The following is an 18,740-nucleotide window of genomic DNA, read 5'->3' on the forward strand; positions in this document are numbered from 1 at the left end:
AACTCTTACCAAGCTCTTTCACCCTCATGAGTTTGGATCCACCAGGCAGCTCCACAGCTACATGTCTTTCTCTACAAGTCACCCGGGGGGCCATGGTTTGCTTTGACGTTGCTGGATTTTCACAGAGGGCTGTGCCGCTCATGTTCTTCTGCAGCAGATGATCAAAGTAGTGGAGCATCAGAGGATGGTTTCCCTTCTGGTCTCCAACCTAGGAACAGAAAGGGAAGAGAAATTGTTGATTGTTGATCAATCAGAAATTGAAAAAAGCTAACCTAACCCTACCCCATTTTACCTGCTTTACAGTCTGGCAGCCAGTTAAAGGAAGCTGCACCGTCAGCCACCCTCTCTGTATCTGAATGGAAGAGCGACACCGGTCAGGAAGTGACAACAACCGTGACCCATCTGTGGAAAAGCAAATGGAAAACACACAAAACTACTGACAAAAGTTTCTAACCCATTTCCTACAAGGGATGGGCACCAAACATAGACTGTATAAAACATGGACGTAGTCTCACCGACGTCATCCGTCTGTTTCTGAAACAGAAAATGAAGCAGATCGGCTATAGCGGCCATATTGGTAGTGGCAAGCGCTTCTATGCAGCTATAGGGCGCCTGTCGGCCACATGACCCTCAGCTGTGCCTCTTATCGGGGGAGCTTGCGATCTTAATATCCTCTAAACGGCCGAGTTTGAAAAAAATTCACCCCCCGTACAGTGGGAGCTGGTAGTAAAATTAGCGACTCAGACAGGGGACGGTTTTTGAACCAGGCTGTAAATAGGTTAATTTCTGCTTTGAAAATGTCTTTTTTTAGCTCCCGTACTTCCAGAGCCAGCCTCAAGTGGACACTGGAGAAACAGCAGATTTTAGCACTTCCGCATCGTCTCATATTCTTAGACCGGAGGTTGCCGCTTGGTACCAAACTTGGTACTGGGAGTGGAAGAGTGGGAGATTTTCCATACCGGACTTGAACACAGCATTGCAAGTTTATATACTGAGAAATAAATTTAACTGAAAATCTTTAAGAATTTATTATTGAACAAATTAATATTTCTTACCACATAAACACAAAAGTACCACAAACAAACAAACATATAAATAAACACGTACAGCTTGTGGAGTTATTTAACTCACCATCTAGGCGCAGATTTGAGAATCTGATGAGTGACAAACGCAGGGAAAGTGTTCCAGATTCACAGCGATAGTGTGGCTGGTTGAAATCTGAAGCTCCTGAAACTAGAAAAAAAAACAAATCATAAAAAAGGAAAGCTTTGAAGCTTTAAATACCAGGAACTAAATGCAACTAATGTATGATGTAACTGTTCCAGTAGTTAATAGCTTTCTATCGGTTAAATATGGTTATATGACAGCCAACAACCTGTGTTAGTCTCTTGCTTAAGTTTTTTTTTTTTTTTTTATAAATCCAGATGATGCAGAGTTAAGCACATTAATGTAAACTGTTAATGTTGAAAGATGATGTGAGAAGGATCTGTTTTAATTAAACTGCAGCAACACCTTCAGGCCCGGAGTCTCACACACACTGTCGTGAAGACACGATACTTAAGAAGACGTGTGTTTGTTTTGGAAATGATTAGCGATTGAATCTGCTTTTTAACTCCAACTTTTTTACCAATACAACTCCACAAGGCAAGGTATTTATCAACAGTTATGTAGAGCTACAATTTAAAATGTGACAACAAGCAAACTTTTTACCGTTGTTTAGTAGCTGGCTATATGTAGTGCTACCGTCAGCTCGGTGCTCTGTCCATTTTTTCTAATGTCTCATTTTCTTTCAACTGTAAGGCATTTTAATGTTAATGTAAGATGTAAACTTTAACTCGTATAATTTACTTTAAGTGGTATTTATTAATTCAGACTAAAACTGGGCATCCTGTTTGCGCACTGGTTGTACACAGCAGTATCTGTTTTCAGTGTGCAATATTTGTTTAATTACAGTTCATTTACACATTTTTCCATCTAATGCATTTCACCAAGTGCAGTATCTGTCTAATTTAATTTAATTTCTCTTCTTATAATGCAAATAGTCTTTATCTCTTTATCTGGTTTATTTGGCTTGGCACATATCACTTATCTTAATGTATATCTATCACTTATTTTATTTTTTGACCCTTTTACATCGTATTTTCCAACTGCTGTACAATGTGTAGAGCAAGGGTAGGCAACCTAGGGCACGGGTGCCAGAGCTGGCACGCAAAGAGTAATTACAATGAGACAGAGGATAAAATAAATAAATAAATATATAAAACAGATAATAAAGCTATTGTGTTGTACTCTATTTAACACTAAAAAAGAAATTGAGCACCCTATAAATGTTGCTAAGTAAAAATTAAACAAAAAACTTTAAATAATAAATTTAAATAATTGACATTATAAGTGTGCGAATATGTCTTCCAAGTGCAGCAATGCAAATTTCTTGGGATGTCACTCTGCTAGCTTGCAATTGCATATATTTAGCGCTAAAACAGTGTTAGCAAAGTATGCAAAACAAAGCAACACATTCAAAACTTTCTGTAGCGTTAAAAACCAGGCAACGGAAGAAAGTCATATATTCTTCACTGCATAGCTAAGCATGGAAAACCATTCAAAGAGACTTTTTTTTCCACTGTCCATGATTTTATGAAAGAAAAAGTGTCTTGGCACATTGGGTATGAGTGTATTTTAAAGTGTCACAAGTCATGGAAAAGGTTGCCTATCCCTGGTGTAGAGCAAACCAAATTGTCCCCTAGGATTAATGAAGGATTTCTGAATTCTAAAAAAAAACAAAAGGCTTTATCTTCAAATAATGAAAAACTGACACTGGATATGTGAAGATGCCCAACTATCTCAGCTTTGACAGGATTTATGAAAGTGTGCAGGCAGTGGTGATAATGGTCTTATCAAATATCAACAGGCTTTATAAAAAGCTGTGTTATGATGATTTTTTCCTACATGAAAGCTGGAGAGCAAGGCTCAATGAAACAGAATTTTAGACAGTGTAATTTTGTTTTAAGGGTGATGCTGTAACAGTGATCTGCCTCCATCATCCTGCTCTCACCTTGGAGAAACTTCCAGACCGACGCAGAGTAACTCCTGGCTCCATCAGCAGCACCGGGCTGTCCTCCACTGCAGTCATAGACCTCGTCCTGGTCGGCCAAATGTCCGTGAGCGTCCCGGTGGCTTCCTGCGTTGTTGAGCTGGGCTAGTGAGAAACCGATCCAAACCCAAGCCATCAGAGCGGACGCCATAACATTATCCCGGTCTGCTCAGCTCCTCTCTGCCGCCAAACGAGCCCGAAGATCCCGACTGAGAACAGGAGCGACCGCACAGCTGCGCCATTATGCCCGGTTGATTGCATCCAAGCTGTGACCAGGTGTGCCATCAACGGGGAGCGAGTTGGCTTATGGGAAGTGTAGTTCGGTCACTTGTGATTATCAATAAAACTCGTGTATTTCTCATAAAACAGAAACAACTAGCAGAGGCCTGTTTCCTGTTTATTTCTGCTTTTCATCACCACAAACATACACACACAATCTCTAACAATGAGCAGCGTCTGCCAACTTTGAGTTGTTCTCTTTTACCAGCAGAGGGCGCTGTTTCATCCTCTCAGTGTGAAAAAAATTAAATGAAACTTGCACAGGCTCTGTAAAACATGGGCGTATACCTCGTGACGTCACCAGTCTGCTTCTAGAGCAGAGTTTTGCAGCCTATTGATTGTGAAGCCATGATGGAAACACACAAAAACAGCACTTTTATCACATTTGTGGGTTTTCAGCCCTCTTTATAGTTCACCCCCATCAGTCAGGTCAGCTGTGCTTCTGATTGGTCGAACTCATGACATTAACGTCTTCTAAACCAGGGTCCCGAAGTGGAGAAACACTGGTGATCAAAAACTATCATTTATAATCTTTTATGTTAATACAAAAGGGTTATATTTGATACAAAACCATGAAAACGTCAAATGTTTGATCTGTTTTTTTTGGTTTTGTTTTGTTGTTTTTTTTTACAATTTTTTGTTGAAGATGCCCAAGGTGACTACACCAGGATAATGATTGTATCAGTGGAGGCAGAAAGACTTAGGAAATAGAAAAATATGTGCACAGGTAGTCTGAACTTTAGCTTTTCCCCAGGTGAACATTTGAAGTAAATGTCCATTTTAAGCCGTTTTGTACTTTTTAGGGATTTAAAATGCATTTCAGATCTAAGATTTCTAAAAAAAAATACTTTGAAAACAATGGCGCTTTACCTCAAGAAAACAAAGCCTCTTTCCCTTTTATGAGTAATATTTTGCTAAGACTATGAATACTTTGGCTCAAGTAATGAAACTCTACCTTTTCAGTATTTGTGGAAAAACTAAATTTGTTTGAAAGTTGCTTATTATGCCAAAAGTTGAGTTGTAATGTCTAGAGTTGTTGAAGGTCCAGCCTGACCATAAGCACAGATAAAACCAAACATTTTGGTAAACTCACAGAAAGGTGTAAATAACCCCTACTTTGAAAACAAAAACCAACTCAGTTATAAAAATATATAAACTTTATTCCACAATCAAATTCAGTTTCTTTTTTACAGTACATTTAAAAGTCTTTTTCCTTATCAAGTTGCATACTTCAATTCTTTACGTTGTAGCAATGACAGCGGTTGTGGTAGAGGAGCCGGCGCTTGAGGTGGTGGCCAGAGGAGCAGTAGTTGTAGCTGGCGCCGCAGAAGTCGTGGCCAATGGTGCAGAAGTGGTACCCGAGGGCGCTGTAGTTGTTATAGGTGGTGCAGGAGTTGTTACAGGTGGTGCAGTGGTTGTTACAGGTGGTGCAGTGGTTGTTACAGGTGGCGCAGTGGTTGTTACAGGTGGCGCAGTGGTTGTTACAGGTGGTGCAGTAGTCGTAACTGGAGGCGCGGAGGTTGTTTGTGGTGGCAATGTTGTTGTAGGTGGTGGCATTGTTGTTGTAGGTGGTGGCAATGTTGTTGTAGGTGGTGGCAATGTTGTTGTAGGTGGTTGCAATGTTGTTGTAGGCGGGGCCTTAGTAGTAGGTGGGGTGGTAGTTGGTGCTTTAGTGGTTGCTTTTGTCGTCTTGGCCTTGGTGGTTGCTTTGGTTGTCTTGGCCTTGGTGGTTGCTTTGGTTGTCTTGGCCTTGGTGGTTGCTTTGGTTGTCTTGGCCTTGGTGGTTGCTTTCGTCGTCTTGGCCTTGGTGGTTGCTTTGGTTGTCTTGGCCTTGGTGGTTGCTTTCGTCGTCTTGGCTTTGGTCATCGCTTTTGTGGTCTGGGCCGTAGTAGTCGCTGTTGTTGCAGGCCCTGCAGTTGTGGCGGTTGTAGTCGTCACCCCTGGCAATCCAGTGAATGGTCCATCTGGAATGGTCTCAAATCCCCACAACTCAAAAATATCCTCATTTGTGACTGTATAAACATCTGTACCTGTACCTGTTCCAGAATCTGTACCTGTACCTGTGCCTGAATCTGTACCTGTTCCCGAATCTGTACCTGTGTTTGTATCAGTTGTTGGGTTGGCTGTTCCCTGGGGATCAAAAGGTCCAAAGGGAATACTATCAAAACCCCAGAGTTCATCAAAATCACTCCCTGTATTGATGGTTCCTATATTGACAGTTCCTGTATCGGTGGTTCCTGTATTGTCGGTTCCTGTATTCGTGGTTCCCTGATCCGTATTCGTGTCCGTATCAGTTCCTGAGCTGGCCGTTCCGGACGTCGCAGTCTGAGATGGATTAAATGGCTCAGTAGGAATGTCTTCAAAGCCCCACAGCTCGAACGGATCTGGTTCCTGTAGGGATCTCTTCACAGAATGTCGCCTCACTTTTTTTGGAAGCATGGGGCTACAAGCTGCCAGCATGGTGCACAGGGTCCCAGTGGAGTCCACATAGACCACCTGAAATCCAGAATCCTAAAAAACAAATTATCTGTTAGTTTTCTCATTAAATATTAGCAATGCTACATGTTTAGCATCCCACATACCTTGCTTGGTAACTTTGAGATCTCCACAAATAGAGCACCAGTTGTTCTCTGCTGTTTCACCGAATATCCTTCACTGCCGGAAAAATCTGCCCCCAAAAAACTTAAACTTGAGGTCCAACCTGATTTGAGCATTTGAAGCATCAACTCAACAGAATTTGGCAGTCCTTACCGAGATCTTTCACCTTCTTTACTTTGGTTTCACGGGGCAGCTTCACAGTGATACGTTTTGTTCCACATACCACCAGAGGGGGCGCCACTTGGGACGACTTTTCAGGATTTTTACAAACAGCCACACCCGTCACATTCTTCCCCAGCAGACGGTCAAAGTAATGCACCTTTAGCACATGGGCACCACTTCCATGCTTGGTCTGGGGATCACAGATTTTCATCATTTTTAAAGATAAAATAAATTCAGAATTTAGATTAAACCGTATTTTTTGAAAGTGCATGAAAAGGTACCTGCATTGCCGTGTGACAGCCTGCGTAAGAAAGCTTCACCAGCATCCACCACTTATAAATTTTAACAGTGCTGTTGCACACGTCTGTCAGAGACAACAGCTGAGTCCCATCTGTGGAACAAGACACAAAGACACAAATTAGGCTTCCAGAAACAGCTGCACGAGTCAACAGGACGGTGTTAAATTAGAAATAAAACACACCTTCCAGACGCAGATTTGAGTGTCTGATGAGGGAAAAGCGTAGAGATAGGGTCCCATTGTTACAGCGATACTGAGGCTGATTAAAATCTGAGGTGTCTGGATTTTTTTCACCACCTGAGGAAAATAAGTATGCTCCATTTAGAATAGAAAATAAAGTAATTTGTGATATTTTTCTCAATACAGTGCATACATAAATTAGATTCAGACCAAGTTAAGTATCTTAGCACATGCAAACAGTTTCAGTTGAAATGTTCACCTTCCAGGAAGTTCCACACCGGCGCTGGAAAACCATGCACCATAGAGGCCTCCAGGGCAGCGTCCGGCTGCTGTTTCCTGCCACCATCGAGCTTTCCCAGGTCGGACAAAAGTCCGCGAGCGTGCCCATGGTTTCTCGCGTTGTTGAGCTGGGCTAGAGTCAAACAGATCCAAACCCAAGCCATCAGTGCTGAAGCCATGGCGCCGCTCAGCTCTGCTCAGCTCCTCTCTGCTGCCAACCAACACCTGAGGACACCTGCGTCCTCTGGGAAACTCTCGCTTCCTCACAGCTGTGCCATTTTATCTGATTAATTAACCCAAAAGTGCAACAGGTGTGTGCAGGCCAAGTGGGCTTATGGGAAATGTAGTCAATCAGAGAAAAACACTTGTAGAGGAATTTCTAATTCATCTTTTTTTAATTTTATGTTTTGAAAAATTTAGGAAAAGGATAAAGAAGCATCTGAGACTCATATGCTTCATTTCATATAACTTTTTTAAAACTAAAACAAGCTGTGATATAATAACAGAGCAGCTTTAGTTTCATTTGAAATATATTAATGATCTCTAAATTCCCCATTTGCACTTCTTTACTGTGGCTATTTGTTTATTTATGTCTACTTTCTGACTCATTTTTGCCTTTTTTGTGATATTGAGTATAAAATATATGTCTTTTGGTCAACTGCAGTTGTTTTGAAATGTGCTACTTAAACTATCAACACCTTTTGTTTTCATATATCTTTCTACCCGTGCATTTTGGGATTTATTGCTCTCTAATGTTAGCCTCTTACCTCTCTATGTAATTAAGAATGGTACCTGTAAAAAAAAAAAAAAAGGTCAGCCAAGATATGAAAGTGAAAAGTGAAAGTTTTATTTGGTTAATTTGTGACTGAGCCCTTTTTTATTGTTGGAAACAGAAATATAAAAGCATGCACAACATCTTATCAAGCATTTTAATATAACTCATTAAATTACAGAGAGAAGTGGTACCTAGGAGGTACACGCTCAAAACACTGCTCCACATTTATTGTCTATTTTCCCTCCTCTGGTTGTGATTCACTACAGCTGGTAACCATGTTATTCAACTACAAACATTAGTAGCTGTAGCTTTGCTGTTAATAAAAGTTAAAGGTGATGGTCCAAACATTTATATTAAATGGACTTCCACATGTGATCAACCATTTCATAGCTAGTGTTTAGTTTTTGTTTTGTGTGTTTTTTAAAGTTTATTTATGAATTTAGTTTCTTTACTATTTCAAAGCCATTTTCAGGTTGCCCTTTATATATATATATTGTGGTGTTGTAAAGCGATATGGAGTGTAAATAAAGATGCAGATTAACTTGGAAAAAGCATAGAAACAGAGAAAACAAAATACTTCTTTTTCTGAAATTTATTTTTGTTATTGTGCTTAAAGTGCTCATTCAGGTTTTCAACTTCATGTAATCTCTTTATGTTGTGGTTGCAGGAGCCTCTGATGTAGTCACAGGTGCAGCGCTGGTGGTAGCAGGTGCAGCGCTGGTGGTAGCAGGCGCAGCGCTGGTGGTAGCAGGTACAGCGCTGGTGGTAGCAGGTACAGCGCTGGTGGTAGCAGGTACAGCGCTGGTGGTAGCAGGTGCAGCGCTGGTGGTAGCAGGTGCAGCGCTGGTGGTAGCAGGCGCAGCGCTGGTGGTAGCAGGTACAGCGCTGGTGGTAGCGGGTGCAGCGCTGGTGGTAGCGGGTGCAGCGCTGGTGGTAGCAGGTGCAGCGCTGGTGGTAGCGGGTACAGCGCTGGTGGTAGCGGGTGCAGCGCTGGTGGTGGCAGGTACAGCGCTGGTGGTGGCAGGTACAGCACTGGTGGTACCAGGAACAGCGCTGGTGGTAGCAGGCGCAGCGCTGGTGGTAGCAGGCACAGCGCTGGTGGTAGCAGGCGCAGCGCTGGTGGTAGCAGGCGCAGCGCTGGTGGTAGCAGGCGCAGCGCTGGTGGTAACCAGAGACGCACTAACAGTAACCGGTGCTGCACTGGTTGTGGTCAGGGAAGGACCAGTTGTGGTTGGGGAAGGACCAGTTGTGGCAGTAGCTGGTGCCCTCGTAGTTGTCTTGGCTGTGGTCTTGGCTGTGGTCTTGGCTGTGGTCTTGGCTGTGGTCTTGGCTGTGGTCTTGGCTGTGGTCTTGGCAGTCGTCTTTGCAGTGGTCTTGGCAGTTGTCTTTGGGGTGGTCTTGGCAGTCGTCTTTGCGGTGGTCTTGGCAGTTGTCTTTGCAGTGGTCTTGGCAGTTGTTTTTGCTGTGGTTTTTGCAGTTGTCTTTGCGGTGGTCTTGGCGGTTGTTTTAGCGGTAGCTTTGGCAGTTGTCTTTGCTGTGGTCTTGGCAGTGGTCTTAGCGGTGGTCTTGGCAGTTGTCTTTGCGGTGGTCTTGGCAGTTGTTTTAGTGGTGGCTTTGGCAGTTGTCTTTGCGGTAGTCTTGGCAGTTGTCTTTGCGGTGGTCTTGGCGGTGGTTTTTGCGGTGGTCTTGGCAGTGGTCTTGGCAGTGGTCTTGGCAGTGGTCTTGGCAGTGGTCTTGGCAGTGGTCTTGGCAGTGGTCTTGGCAGTGGTTTTTGCGGTGGTCTTGGCAGTGGTCTTTGCGGTGGTCTTGGCAGTGGTCTTGGCAGTGGTCTTGGCAGTGGTCTTGGCAGTGGTCTTGGCAGTGGTCTTGGCAGTGGTCTTGGCAGTGGTCTTTGCGGTGGTTTGGGCAGTCGTCTTAGCAGTGGTCTTGGCAGTCGTCTTTGCGGTGGTTTGGGCAGTCGTCTTAGCTGTGGTGGCAGTAGTTGTAGCAGTCGTTGTAGCAGTGGCTTCTGGACTGTCGATATCTATCCCCACGTACGGCCCTTCAGGAATTTCGTCCACTCCCCATAATTCATAAATACCTTCGCCATAATCAGTTTCACCAGTGTTCAAGTCTGTGCCTGAGCTGGTCGTTGTTGCTGCTGCTGTCAGTATCGCTTCTGGGTCAAACGGTTCCACAGGAATCTCTTCAAAGCCCCACAGGTCGAATATATCCTGCTCCTGCAGAGATCTCCTCACACGATGCCTCCCTACTGGATTTGAAGTTTGGGAACAAGGGGCCAGCACAGCACATAGTATCCCATTGGGGTCCACATACACCAACTCGAAGTCAGAATCCTGTAAAGATTTGTATCATTGATTTTCAGATTGATGTTTTTCATTTTACTGTAATTTGTTTGACTTACCTTGTTCGGTAGTTTTGAGATCTCCACGTATAATGCATCCGCTTTTTTGTGTCGTGTTACCAAGAATCCTTTATTCGTGAAAAAATCTGCCAATTTAAAAAAAAAAACAACAACCTTAATATACTTCCATTAATCTGCTGGTCAGTGCTGCTTTAGTGCTTTTGTTCTTTACATTAAAGCGGTTTGTGTGTCCTTACCAAGCTCTTTAACCTTTCTCAGCTTTGCTTCTCTGGAAAGCTTCACGGTGATGTGCTTTTCTCCACAGGTCACAAGAGGAGATGCTACTTCTGGTGATGTTTGAGGATTCTGGCAGGAAGCTACACCAGTCACATTCTTCTCAAGGAGGCGGTCGAAGTAATGAAGTTTTATCAGGTGGGAATCATCCCAGTCTGTAGTCTGATGGTAGAAAATAACAAATTTCTTAGTTTTTATGAAATTATAATATCACAAGAAACTGTCCGTATTAGTTTTAACAGTATATGAAACACTACCTGCGTTGTGTTGTGACAGCAGGTATAAGGAAGCTTTGCCAGCAACCATCCTCTCTGAATATGAACTGAACTGTGACACCTCTCAGGCAGATTTAACAACTGAGCCCCATCTGTGAAGAGAGATTCAGAGAAATATGTGAGACCAACATTGTGTTTTCTAGGAAGCAGTAACTTTCTGTGGTAGGTGGATGAATAAAACACACCTTCTAGAAAGACATTTGTGTATCTGATGAGAGAGAAGTGCAGAAAGAGCGCTTCTTTGCTGCAGTGGTACTGTGGTTTGTTAAAATCTGACTGGATTCTTCCACTTCCTGGATAAGAAAATAAAACATGCAAAAGGATCGAAACACAGTTGAGAATTACAGCTGTCAAATGTATTTTTAAAAGCATCACTGGAGCAGCAGTTTACCTTGCAGGAAGTACCAAACTGGAGATGGGAAACTACGCTCCATCGAGTCTTTCGGAGCGGCGTCTGGTTGCTGCTTGGTGCCGTCATCATGCTCGTCCTGGTCGGTCAAACGTCCATGAGGGAACCGGTGGCTTCCAACGTTGTTGAGCTGGGCTAGTATTAAAGCGACAAAAACCCAAGCCATCATTTCAGACGCCATAGCATAATCCCGGTCAGCTCAGCTCCTCTCTGCCGCCAAACGAGGCCGAAGACGCCGGCCAAGGAACTGGAGCCCCGGCACAGCTGCAGTATTAAGCCTGGCTAATCAGTCCAAGTACCTGAACAGGTGCGTCTCACCACCACGAGCTCCAATTGGCCGCTGTTTGTAGATTGGTGGAGTAGTGATTTGGCTTTCATCACAGTACAGTATCACAGCTTTTTCCATTAATTTTATTCAATTTTGCTGAATTCAAAAGATAATATTGAATATCTCAAAAGTTAAGCATTTGCTACCAGAAAAAAATGCAAAAAAAATCTTGGTAGGAAAGATTAATTTATTTTCTTCATTTGGCAGCCATAGAAAGACTACTTTAACACAAAAATATACGAAGAGAAAAAAAGTATCCGCTAAATTTTATCAGTGGACTGGGTAATGATTTGGCTTTCATCAAAGTACAGTATCACAGCTTTTTCCATTAATTTTATTCAATTTTGCTGAATTAAAAAGATAATATTGAGTTAATATCTCAAAAGTTAAGCATTTGCAACCAGAAAAAAATGCAAAAAAAAATCTTGATAGGAAAAATAAATTTATTTTCTTCATTTGGCAGCCATAGAAAGACTACTTTAACAAAAAAAATAGAAAAGAGAAAATAGTATCCACTAAATGTCATCATAATTGTTGCTATTACATCTTATTTGTAAAGAGTAAAATAATTAAACAGGAAAAAAAAATAAAAGTACATGGTGAATTCAAAAAGTAACAGCACCCTCTGCTGGAAACTGGAGCCACTAACATGAATGTTTTGTTTAGCTTGTTAGCCTCCTTTAGTAGCCCCAAACAGAACACGTATGGCGTTTAGCTCGTCTTGCTTTGGTGCATCAATTCTTTAAACCCGTATTTTATTAGACATTACTTTCTGACTCAACGTGAATCAACCTTAGACGTTAAGTTATTCAGTTTCCCGGAACTACTAACTTTACGAACTGTAGGCAGCAGTCAAACAGGCCTCTAGCACCTCATCGTGCTCAGTTGTCAGGATGGCCGAGCGGTCTAAGGCGCCAGACTCAAGGTTTCAAACCTTCCTGAAAATGGGACTTCTGGTCTCCGAATGGAGGCGTGGGTTCGAATCCCACTTCTGACAGACCTTTTGTGTCAAAGGCCTCTGAATAATTCTTTCACAACGAGTGCTCGTCTTCATAGAAATAACCAGGATAAGTGAAGGACAGTGTTATTAGCGTTTACAGTTTATTGTGTCCTTTAGTGTCCATAAGGCCTTAATCAAATCTTAAATTGGCTGCATTAATCTCTTTTTTTTAATACGAAAAGCATTCTCAAACAAAATAGTTTCTTGACAGTGAAACAGGTCAAAGAGGATTACAATGGGAAAGAAACAAACAAACAATACACCACGATTATTAGCACAATTAAACAGTCTGAATTTATTTCATTATTTTTGTATTGTTCAACGTTTCTGGATATGAGCTATAAGGAATAGATAAATGAATAAATAGTAAAAAAAACGAATAAATATACATGACTACATAAATGAGTAAATAAATGATTAAATTTTTTTATTTATTTTTAGGAACCATATTCTTATATTTTGTTATCTATTTCTTCAACTATGTTTTTTTTTAAATATTTTATTTGTTTATTTGACAGGGACGATACATACCACATTGCCACAATGGGAAAATGTGAACATATATGAGACGTCTAGCTTCAGCTAATTTGCAGTCCTTGTCCCTGGTCAGGATTTACAGTACAATGAGTTATACAGAATACAGATACAACTTTAGTAGTAATACAGTGAATACAGTCAATAAATACCATAAATAAAAAGACACAGTTGTAGTGAATTAGAGCTAAAACACAAGTTACATTTAACATCAAAGATTATTAAAATAGTTTACTGTTAGTTACTTGTGAGAAATTAGTGTCCACATCTCTGCTGCTGTTTAAGCCACTGTTTAACTTCTGCACTGAACTTTTTAAGTTCTGTTTGAGATTTAATTTCAGATGGCAAGGAATTCCACAGGTGTATGCCTTGCACTGAGAGCGATGACTGCCCTGCACCTTTGGATTTTTCAGTTTTGCTGTGTTCTGTTCCAAGCTTTTTTACATTTATATATTTATTTTTTATATAAATTTGTGATTTTCTTTATCTTTTTATGTACATAATACTGCATTCCCTGATTTGTTTATTAATTTTTTGGTGTATTTCTGTGTCAGAGGAAAATTATATGTGAATTAAGTGGCTGTAATTCCACTCTGAAGCAGGAACTAATTTTCTATTATTATGTTCTTGTTATTACTGTACGGCATCAAAAAGTCATTGTCAGAAGTGGGATTCGAACCCACGCCTCCATTCGGAGACCAGAAACCCCATGTTTAGGAAGGTTTTACCTTGAGTCTGGCGCCTTAGACCACTCGGCCATCCTGACAACTGTGTAAAAGCCGCCAAAACAGAAGTATAAAAATCCAGAATTGAAAGTTTTAACGGTGTTATTTGTCGATTAGAAATGTCGTTTTTATCTTTTTATTGTTTAAAATCTTTACAAACCGCTTATTTTAGTATGTAAACCACACATTTTCGCTTTATTTCCGGGTATTTCCTCCGTGTTGGTGTCAACAAAGGCAGACAAACTGTCCACGTGAGGCGCCAGAGGATCATATAGCGATTGCTTCAGGTCCGTCACGTGACTTCTATGTTCAAGTGTTTAAGTAGTAGTAGGAAGTTTGAGTTTCTTGCTAGTTATACTCGCAAGACAGCTTTAATAGATACTACGAACTCGGCCTGACATTGGTAAAATTTTCAATACTTAAATAATTTCCAATTGTTCAAATTTTAGTGTTGTCTCATGTTGTCTGCCGTTCATGTTTGGTTGTTAATAATATCAACCGATTTTTGAGGCGTACGTGAATGCAGCATTACTACATAACCGTCACCAGTCATTCTTATGAAACCAAAACATTGGACTGTGTTCACTTCATCGTTTACAGCTTTACGCCCTTTGCTGCTGAGCTGGGAGGACGCGTTTGTGTGAAACATGTCGATTTATAGAAACGCTGTTTGGTTCGTTAAAGGACTCCAGGAGTACACAAAGTAAGTGTTGTTTTACTGACATATCGCTCTGTACAGAAGTCATATCTCTTCAGCGCCTTTACCTGTAGCTAATCCTGTCTTTGAGGTATTATCCTTCAGGTTGTTACTGGTTAACTAGCAGGGGTTGCACTGAACTACAGACTGTTGTTCCTTTAACTTGTGTATTTAAAAACCATGAAACAAACGAGTCAGGTTTACACCCCTTTCCGCTTTTATACACTTTATACTGTCAGTTTTATCAAACCACATGTTAGATGGTAAAGATGCATTCAGTGTAACCTGCAACAAGCTGAGGGACGTTAATGTTTAAACCCAAGTTGAGTAAGAGGCAAATAAAACAGCATTGATGTAGAGAACAATAAAGATGTTTACCCTCCCTTATCTCACCTATTGTATATTTTCTTGTACGTGATCTTGTGCTTAGGGTAATGACATTATTTAGAAATCACATTATCTTATAACTGTGACCAAACTTAGGCCCCACGTACATGATATAAAAGGTATGTGATGATATTTTCTGCCAAATCATAGAGGAAAACTCCTCCAATGGAGACGCCCTTTCAATCCAGAATGAATCAGACACTGTTTTCTTGATTTAACGGTTATGTAGCTGAAGAGTGACTTCATTCACTGAGAGGATGCTCAGGTCAGCTAAGGTTTAAAAATGACATGTGAGTAAAATATTAATCCAGGGGCAAACCAAACAATATAAGATTTTTTTAAATAGTTTTCCAAAGTCCAAAGTGAGTTAAATATACTGTTTTAGGAAAAAAAAAAATCCAATATACCATCTGAAATGGTCACATTTTAGCAGCAGTACCCTGAAACCCTAAATTATGGTGCTATGGCGGAAAGTGTGTGAGATTTTGATTCTTGGTGTTGGTATTATATAGTATATAGTTTGGGTGTTATTACTCAATTAACAACAACAAAGGGGTGGAATATTTGATTTAAATTAGATTTATTATTATTATCATTATTATTATTTTTTTAATTATTTATTGAGTTTCAATTTTATTTTTAATTCAATTTAAATGTATTTGTTTTACTTCCCTTCCCTGCGCTCCTTTTTGGAAATGTCAGAGAAGTTTTATTATATTATATTGAAATAATTTATATTATATTATATTATATAATATTATATTATATTATATTATATTATATTATATTATATTAGGTATATAATTTAAAGTTTAGCTGACTGGGTTTTATTACTCAATTAACAATGCGAAGGGGTTGAATATTTAAATTAATTTAAATTTATAATAATAATAATAATATTTACTATTATTATTATTATTATTATTATTATTATTATTATTATTATTATTATTATTATTCAGTTTCAATTTTATTTTCAATTCAATTTAATTATATTTGTTTAACTTCCCTTCCCTTCACTCCTTTTTGGAAATGTCAGAGATGTTTTATTATATTATATTATATTATATTATATTATATTATATTATATTATATTATATTATATTATATTATATTATATTAAAGTATATAGTTTAAAGTTTAGCTGACTGGGTTTTTATTCCTCAATTTACAATGGCGAAGGGGTGGAATATTTAAATTAAATTAAGTTAATTATTATTATTATTTTATTTATTAAGTTTCTATTTTATTTATTTTATTTTTAATTTAATTTAAATGTATTTGTTTTACTTCCCTCTGCTACTTTTTGGAAATATTAGATAAGTTTAATCAGTGTTTTCACAATTCGTTTTGTTTTAATTTAGATCGTTTGCAAAATTGCAAAGTTTCTATTTTCCAACTTTCTGTTTGTCTGAGGAGTTTTTTTTTTGCTTATTATTTTTCTTTTACATTTTTTGAAATAAACATTTTCAGTCAATCAAAACTATTTTGTCATGTTGTTTGTTAAAGCTGCCAAAAATGAAACTAACTGTTAAAAAATTGCTTTTTGATTTCATCTTATCACCTGGTTTATAAATTAATTCAAAGACATCTTCATGTAAAAATTAAGACTCATGTTTTTGTGTAACTCATCTTATCTGCTGCCCTTCTTATTGACAGGAGCGGTTATGAAGCAGCAGCGAAGCACTTCACTCCAGCAGATCTGGATGTGAGCCTTAACGGCAGATCCTTCATGATCACCGGAGCTAACAGCGGGATCGGAAAAGCTACAGCGCAGGAAATAGCAAACAGAGGCGAGTGTTTAAGTGTTTAAACGGGGACAGCTTCTCTTCTTTTCTGGTCTGACTGTGCAGGACGACAGGAAGAAGAGCGGTTTGTCTGCTTTCTGTGAGCGCTGTGAGGCGTGGCGCCTGACAAACCCTCAGAGCGAGATCCAGTGAGCTCTCTTGGTCTCTGTGTCAAACGTCAACCGTCTGTGTTGTTGTTAAATCCTAGATTAATAAGTGATGATGACACTTTGAGCTGTTTCACTCTCAGGTTGGGATTCAGACGTGAGCTGTGTTTGTTTAATCCTTCAGGAGGAACCGTTCACATGGTGTGTCGAAACAAAGGCCGAGCAGACGCTGCCAAAGAGGAAATCGTAGAGAAGAGTAAAAACCAGGTATTCTCACACTCTGTATGGAAAAACATCATATCTGTCATTTCCAAATTTCATGTTTGTCATTTTCAACCCTGTTTGTTGCAGGATGTTCACGTCCACATCGTCGACATGTCCAGCGCCAGACAAGTGTGGGAGTTCGCCCAGAACTTTTCACAAAGCAACAGTCTGCACGTCCTGGTGCGTGGGCGGTGGATTCTGTGTTTGTTTACTCCAAGTGTCGCTGGATTGTGAAGTAATGTGTTTACACGTTTCTCAGGTAAACAACGCAGGCTGCATGGTGAATCAGAGAGAGTTAACTGAGGAGGGTTTGGAGAAAAACTTTGCCACAAATACACTCGGTGAGATACGAGGCTGAAACTTGAGATTCTTGTTGAGGTTAATTGATTTTTTTGTTAAAACGTTGTGGTTCCTGCTTCTGTTTTCAGGTACATACATCCTGACCACAGCGTTGATCCCTGCGCTGAAGAAGGTTGAAGATGCAAGAGTGGTGGGTTAAAAAACTGATCATCAGATGAATAAAGAGTCAGATATCTTCGCTCAGCAGTTTTCAGCATGTCCTTTTTTCGTCCTCAGGTGACGGTGTCATCGGGCGGCATGCTCACACAGAAGCTGAACGTGGACGACCTGCAGTTTGAGAAGGGGACGTTTGACGGCACCATGGCCTACGCTCAGAACAAAGTGAGTTGATTGACTGCAAAGCAGGACAGGAAATGCCACAGCACGTAGCAGCCATGTTTGTTGACGTGTTCTCTTCTCTGCAGAGGCAGCAGGTGATCCTGACGGAGAGGTGGGCCTCGCAGTACAAAGAGATCCACTTCTCCTCCATGCACCCGGGCTGGGCCGACACGCCAGGTACACAAGAGTTTGTTCATTCACACCTGTTAAAACTTCTCCATGATTAAAGCTTCATTTTGTCTCTGCAGCCGTCCAGACGTCGATGCCTTCCTTTCACGCTAAGATGCAGTCCAAGCTGAGGACGGAGGCCATGGGGGCGGACACAATCGTGTGGCTCGCTGTCTCTGCAGCCGCCCCCAAGCAGCCGAGCGGACTCTTCTTCCAGGGTCAGAGAAACACGCTTACCTCTGCTTCAGCTCCGTGTTTTTAAAACAACCTTCAGGAAATGACCTCACCTGTTGATCTTCTTGCAGATCGTAAAGCGGTGGCGACTCACCTCCCTCTGGCCTACTCCAGGTCGACGCCGCAGGAGGAGGAGAAGCTTCTGACAGCTCTGGAGGAGTTCGCTCTCAAGTTTAAGCCTTAAAATCTCTGACTGTGACTGTCAAAACCAGACACTCCTCAATCTTTATGTTTACATCATTTATACATTAAAAAAGCTCTTAATTAAAAAACAATCAAACTTTTCAGCAGCTGTTTTTACAAAGGAAGAGGAACAGCCTGACTTTGTTAATATCTAAATAAAAGTTACTGTATATTAAGGCAGTATGTGTATCAACAAGTGTCATACATGTTTGATTTTAAAGCTTTAGTGTTTGGTGTATTTACAAATTAAACCTATTTATACATTTTCTCTGACCTTGCCCTTTCTGTCTGATTGAAATGAGACCTGTAATACCTCCCCAGTCAGATAGGGGCAGTGTACGACATGGGCCAGAAAGATTTACCCATCGTATATCTCTATTTTGTTTGCTTAGCTTTTGTCCTAGAAACTTAAAATTTTGGATAGTTATGTTGAAATGCTGACTCAGCATTTCAACATATTGTTATCCTGTGACTTTATTCTTCTTCAATATTCTTCCTAATTCCTAATATTGGTTTGCTACTCCTTCAAATTTTGTCCGATTTTCACCATTCAAATTTTAAACTATTCAGCTTCTTCTGGAGATGTGTGCTGTGACTTTTCTCATATGTAACCCTTAAACTTTTTGAATTATTCAGCTTTTTCCCCAAAAAAAATCTCCATCTG

At 40.3% G+C, this 18,740-nt stretch overlaps 4 protein-coding genes and 2 non-coding genes across 7 annotated transcripts in view; 2 read left to right on the top strand and 4 right to left on the bottom strand.

The window, feature by feature from the left end:
* The window catches only part of LOC141808616 (uncharacterized), a 29,330-nt gene extending 26,000 nt beyond the window's left edge, over window positions 1-3,330 (bottom strand). The window contains exons 1-4 of the mRNA XM_074695283.1: window positions 3,053-3,330; window positions 1,132-1,233; window positions 293-402; window positions 10-208 (exon numbers count right to left, since the gene is read on the bottom strand). Coding sequence (XP_074551384.1) covers window positions 10-208; window positions 293-402; window positions 1,132-1,233; window positions 3,053-3,242 — 601 coding nt within the window. The 5' untranslated portion in view covers window positions 3,243-3,330. The remainder of the gene's footprint in view (window positions 1-9; window positions 209-292; window positions 403-1,131; window positions 1,234-3,052) is intronic.
* A 1,179-nt stretch (window positions 3,331-4,509) lies between these two features.
* Window positions 4,510-7,152, bottom strand: LOC141808353 (uncharacterized). Of its 2 annotated transcripts, XM_074694904.1 has the most exons (7): window positions 6,868-7,152; window positions 6,612-6,725; window positions 6,412-6,521; window positions 6,122-6,320; window positions 5,953-6,038; window positions 5,425-5,881; window positions 4,510-5,394 (listed from the first exon to the last, which is right to left on the bottom strand). In XM_074694904.1, the coding sequence occupies exons 1-7, from the start codon at window positions 7,064-7,066 to the stop codon at window positions 4,610-4,612; spliced, it is 1,950 nt and encodes a 649-aa protein (XP_074551005.1). In that variant the 5' UTR covers window positions 7,067-7,152; the 3' UTR covers window positions 4,510-4,609. The 2 variants fall into 2 exon arrangements, with proteins under 2 accessions (XP_074551005.1, XP_074551004.1); XM_074694903.1 differs by having other exon boundaries at window positions 4,510-5,881.
* Window positions 7,153-8,272: 1,120 nt separating this feature from the next.
* On the bottom strand, window positions 8,273-11,246 carry LOC141808618 (uncharacterized). Its single transcript, XM_074695286.1, has 6 exons — window positions 10,967-11,246; window positions 10,761-10,868; window positions 10,558-10,667; window positions 10,264-10,462; window positions 10,067-10,152; window positions 8,273-9,998 (listed from the first exon to the last, which is right to left on the bottom strand). The coding sequence occupies exons 1-6, from the start codon at window positions 11,163-11,165 to the stop codon at window positions 8,313-8,315; spliced, it is 2,388 nt and encodes a 795-aa protein (XP_074551387.1). The 5' UTR covers window positions 11,166-11,246; the 3' UTR covers window positions 8,273-8,312.
* A 953-nt stretch (window positions 11,247-12,199) lies between these two features.
* On the top strand, window positions 12,200-12,309 carry trnal-caa (transfer RNA leucine (anticodon CAA)). The gene is made up of 2 exons: window positions 12,200-12,237; window positions 12,264-12,309. It is a non-coding gene; the product is annotated as a tRNA-Leu (tRNA).
* Window positions 12,310-13,504: 1,195 nt separating this feature from the next.
* Window positions 13,505-13,612, bottom strand: trnal-caa (transfer RNA leucine (anticodon CAA)). Its single transcript has 2 exons — window positions 13,575-13,612; window positions 13,505-13,550 (listed from the first exon to the last, which is right to left on the bottom strand). It is a non-coding gene; the product is annotated as a tRNA-Leu (tRNA).
* A 490-nt stretch (window positions 13,613-14,102) lies between these two features.
* Window positions 14,103-18,263, top strand: dhrs12 (dehydrogenase/reductase (SDR family) member 12). Its single transcript, XM_074694915.1, has 10 exons — window positions 14,103-14,274; window positions 16,315-16,448; window positions 16,734-16,816; window positions 16,901-16,993; window positions 17,073-17,154; window positions 17,242-17,303; window positions 17,390-17,494; window positions 17,578-17,668; window positions 17,740-17,877; window positions 17,965-18,263. The coding sequence occupies exons 1-10, from the start codon at window positions 14,219-14,221 to the stop codon at window positions 18,075-18,077; spliced, it is 957 nt and encodes a 318-aa protein (XP_074551016.1). The 5' UTR covers window positions 14,103-14,218; the 3' UTR covers window positions 18,078-18,263.
* The last annotated feature ends 477 nt before the right edge of the window (window positions 18,264-18,740 follow it).

Source organism: Halichoeres trimaculatus, unplaced genomic scaffold (genome assembly GCF_033239565.1).
Source record: "Halichoeres trimaculatus isolate MK-OKI-2021-1 unplaced genomic scaffold, fHalTri1.1 fHalTri1_scaffold_19, whole genome shotgun sequence".
Lineage (NCBI taxonomy): Eukaryota > Metazoa > Chordata > Actinopteri > Labriformes > Labridae > Halichoeres > Halichoeres trimaculatus.

Excerpts from the sequence above, each read along its gene's own strand:
- dhrs12 (XM_074694915.1), top strand. The coding sequence starts at position 14,219 with ATGTCGATTTATAGAAACGCTGTTTGGTTCGTTAAAGGACTCCAGGAG. Across the intron at positions 16,449-16,733 it reads GCAGGAAATAGCAAACAGAG|GAGGAACCGTTCACATGGTG; the intron begins GCGAGTGTTTAA and ends TTAATCCTTCAG. Across the intron at positions 17,878-17,964 it reads GAGCGGACTCTTCTTCCAGG|ATCGTAAAGCGGTGGCGACT; the intron begins GTCAGAGAAACA and ends ATCTTCTTGCAG.
- LOC141808353 (XM_074694903.1), bottom strand. The coding sequence starts at position 7,066 with ATGGCTTCAGCACTGATGGCTTGGGTTTGGATCTGTTTGACTCTAGCC. Across the intron at positions 6,522-6,611 it reads CTCAAATCTGCGTCTGGAAG|ATGGGACTCAGCTGTTGTCT; the intron begins GTGTGTTTTATT and ends CTTGTTCCACAG. Across the intron at positions 6,039-6,121 it reads AAAGAAGGTGAAAGATCTCG|ATTTTTCCGGCAGTGAAGGA; the intron begins GTAAGGACTGCC and ends TTTTGGGGGCAG.
- LOC141808618 (XM_074695286.1), bottom strand. The coding sequence starts at position 11,165 with ATGGCGTCTGAAATGATGGCTTGGGTTTTTGTCGCTTTAATACTAGCC. Across the intron at positions 10,668-10,760 it reads CACAAATGTCTTTCTAGAAG|ATGGGGCTCAGTTGTTAAAT; the intron begins GTGTGTTTTATT and ends CTCTCTTCACAG. Across the intron at positions 9,999-10,066 it reads TCTCAAAACTACCGAACAAG|GATTCTGACTTCGAGTTGGT; the intron begins GTAAGTCAAACA and ends AAATCTTTACAG.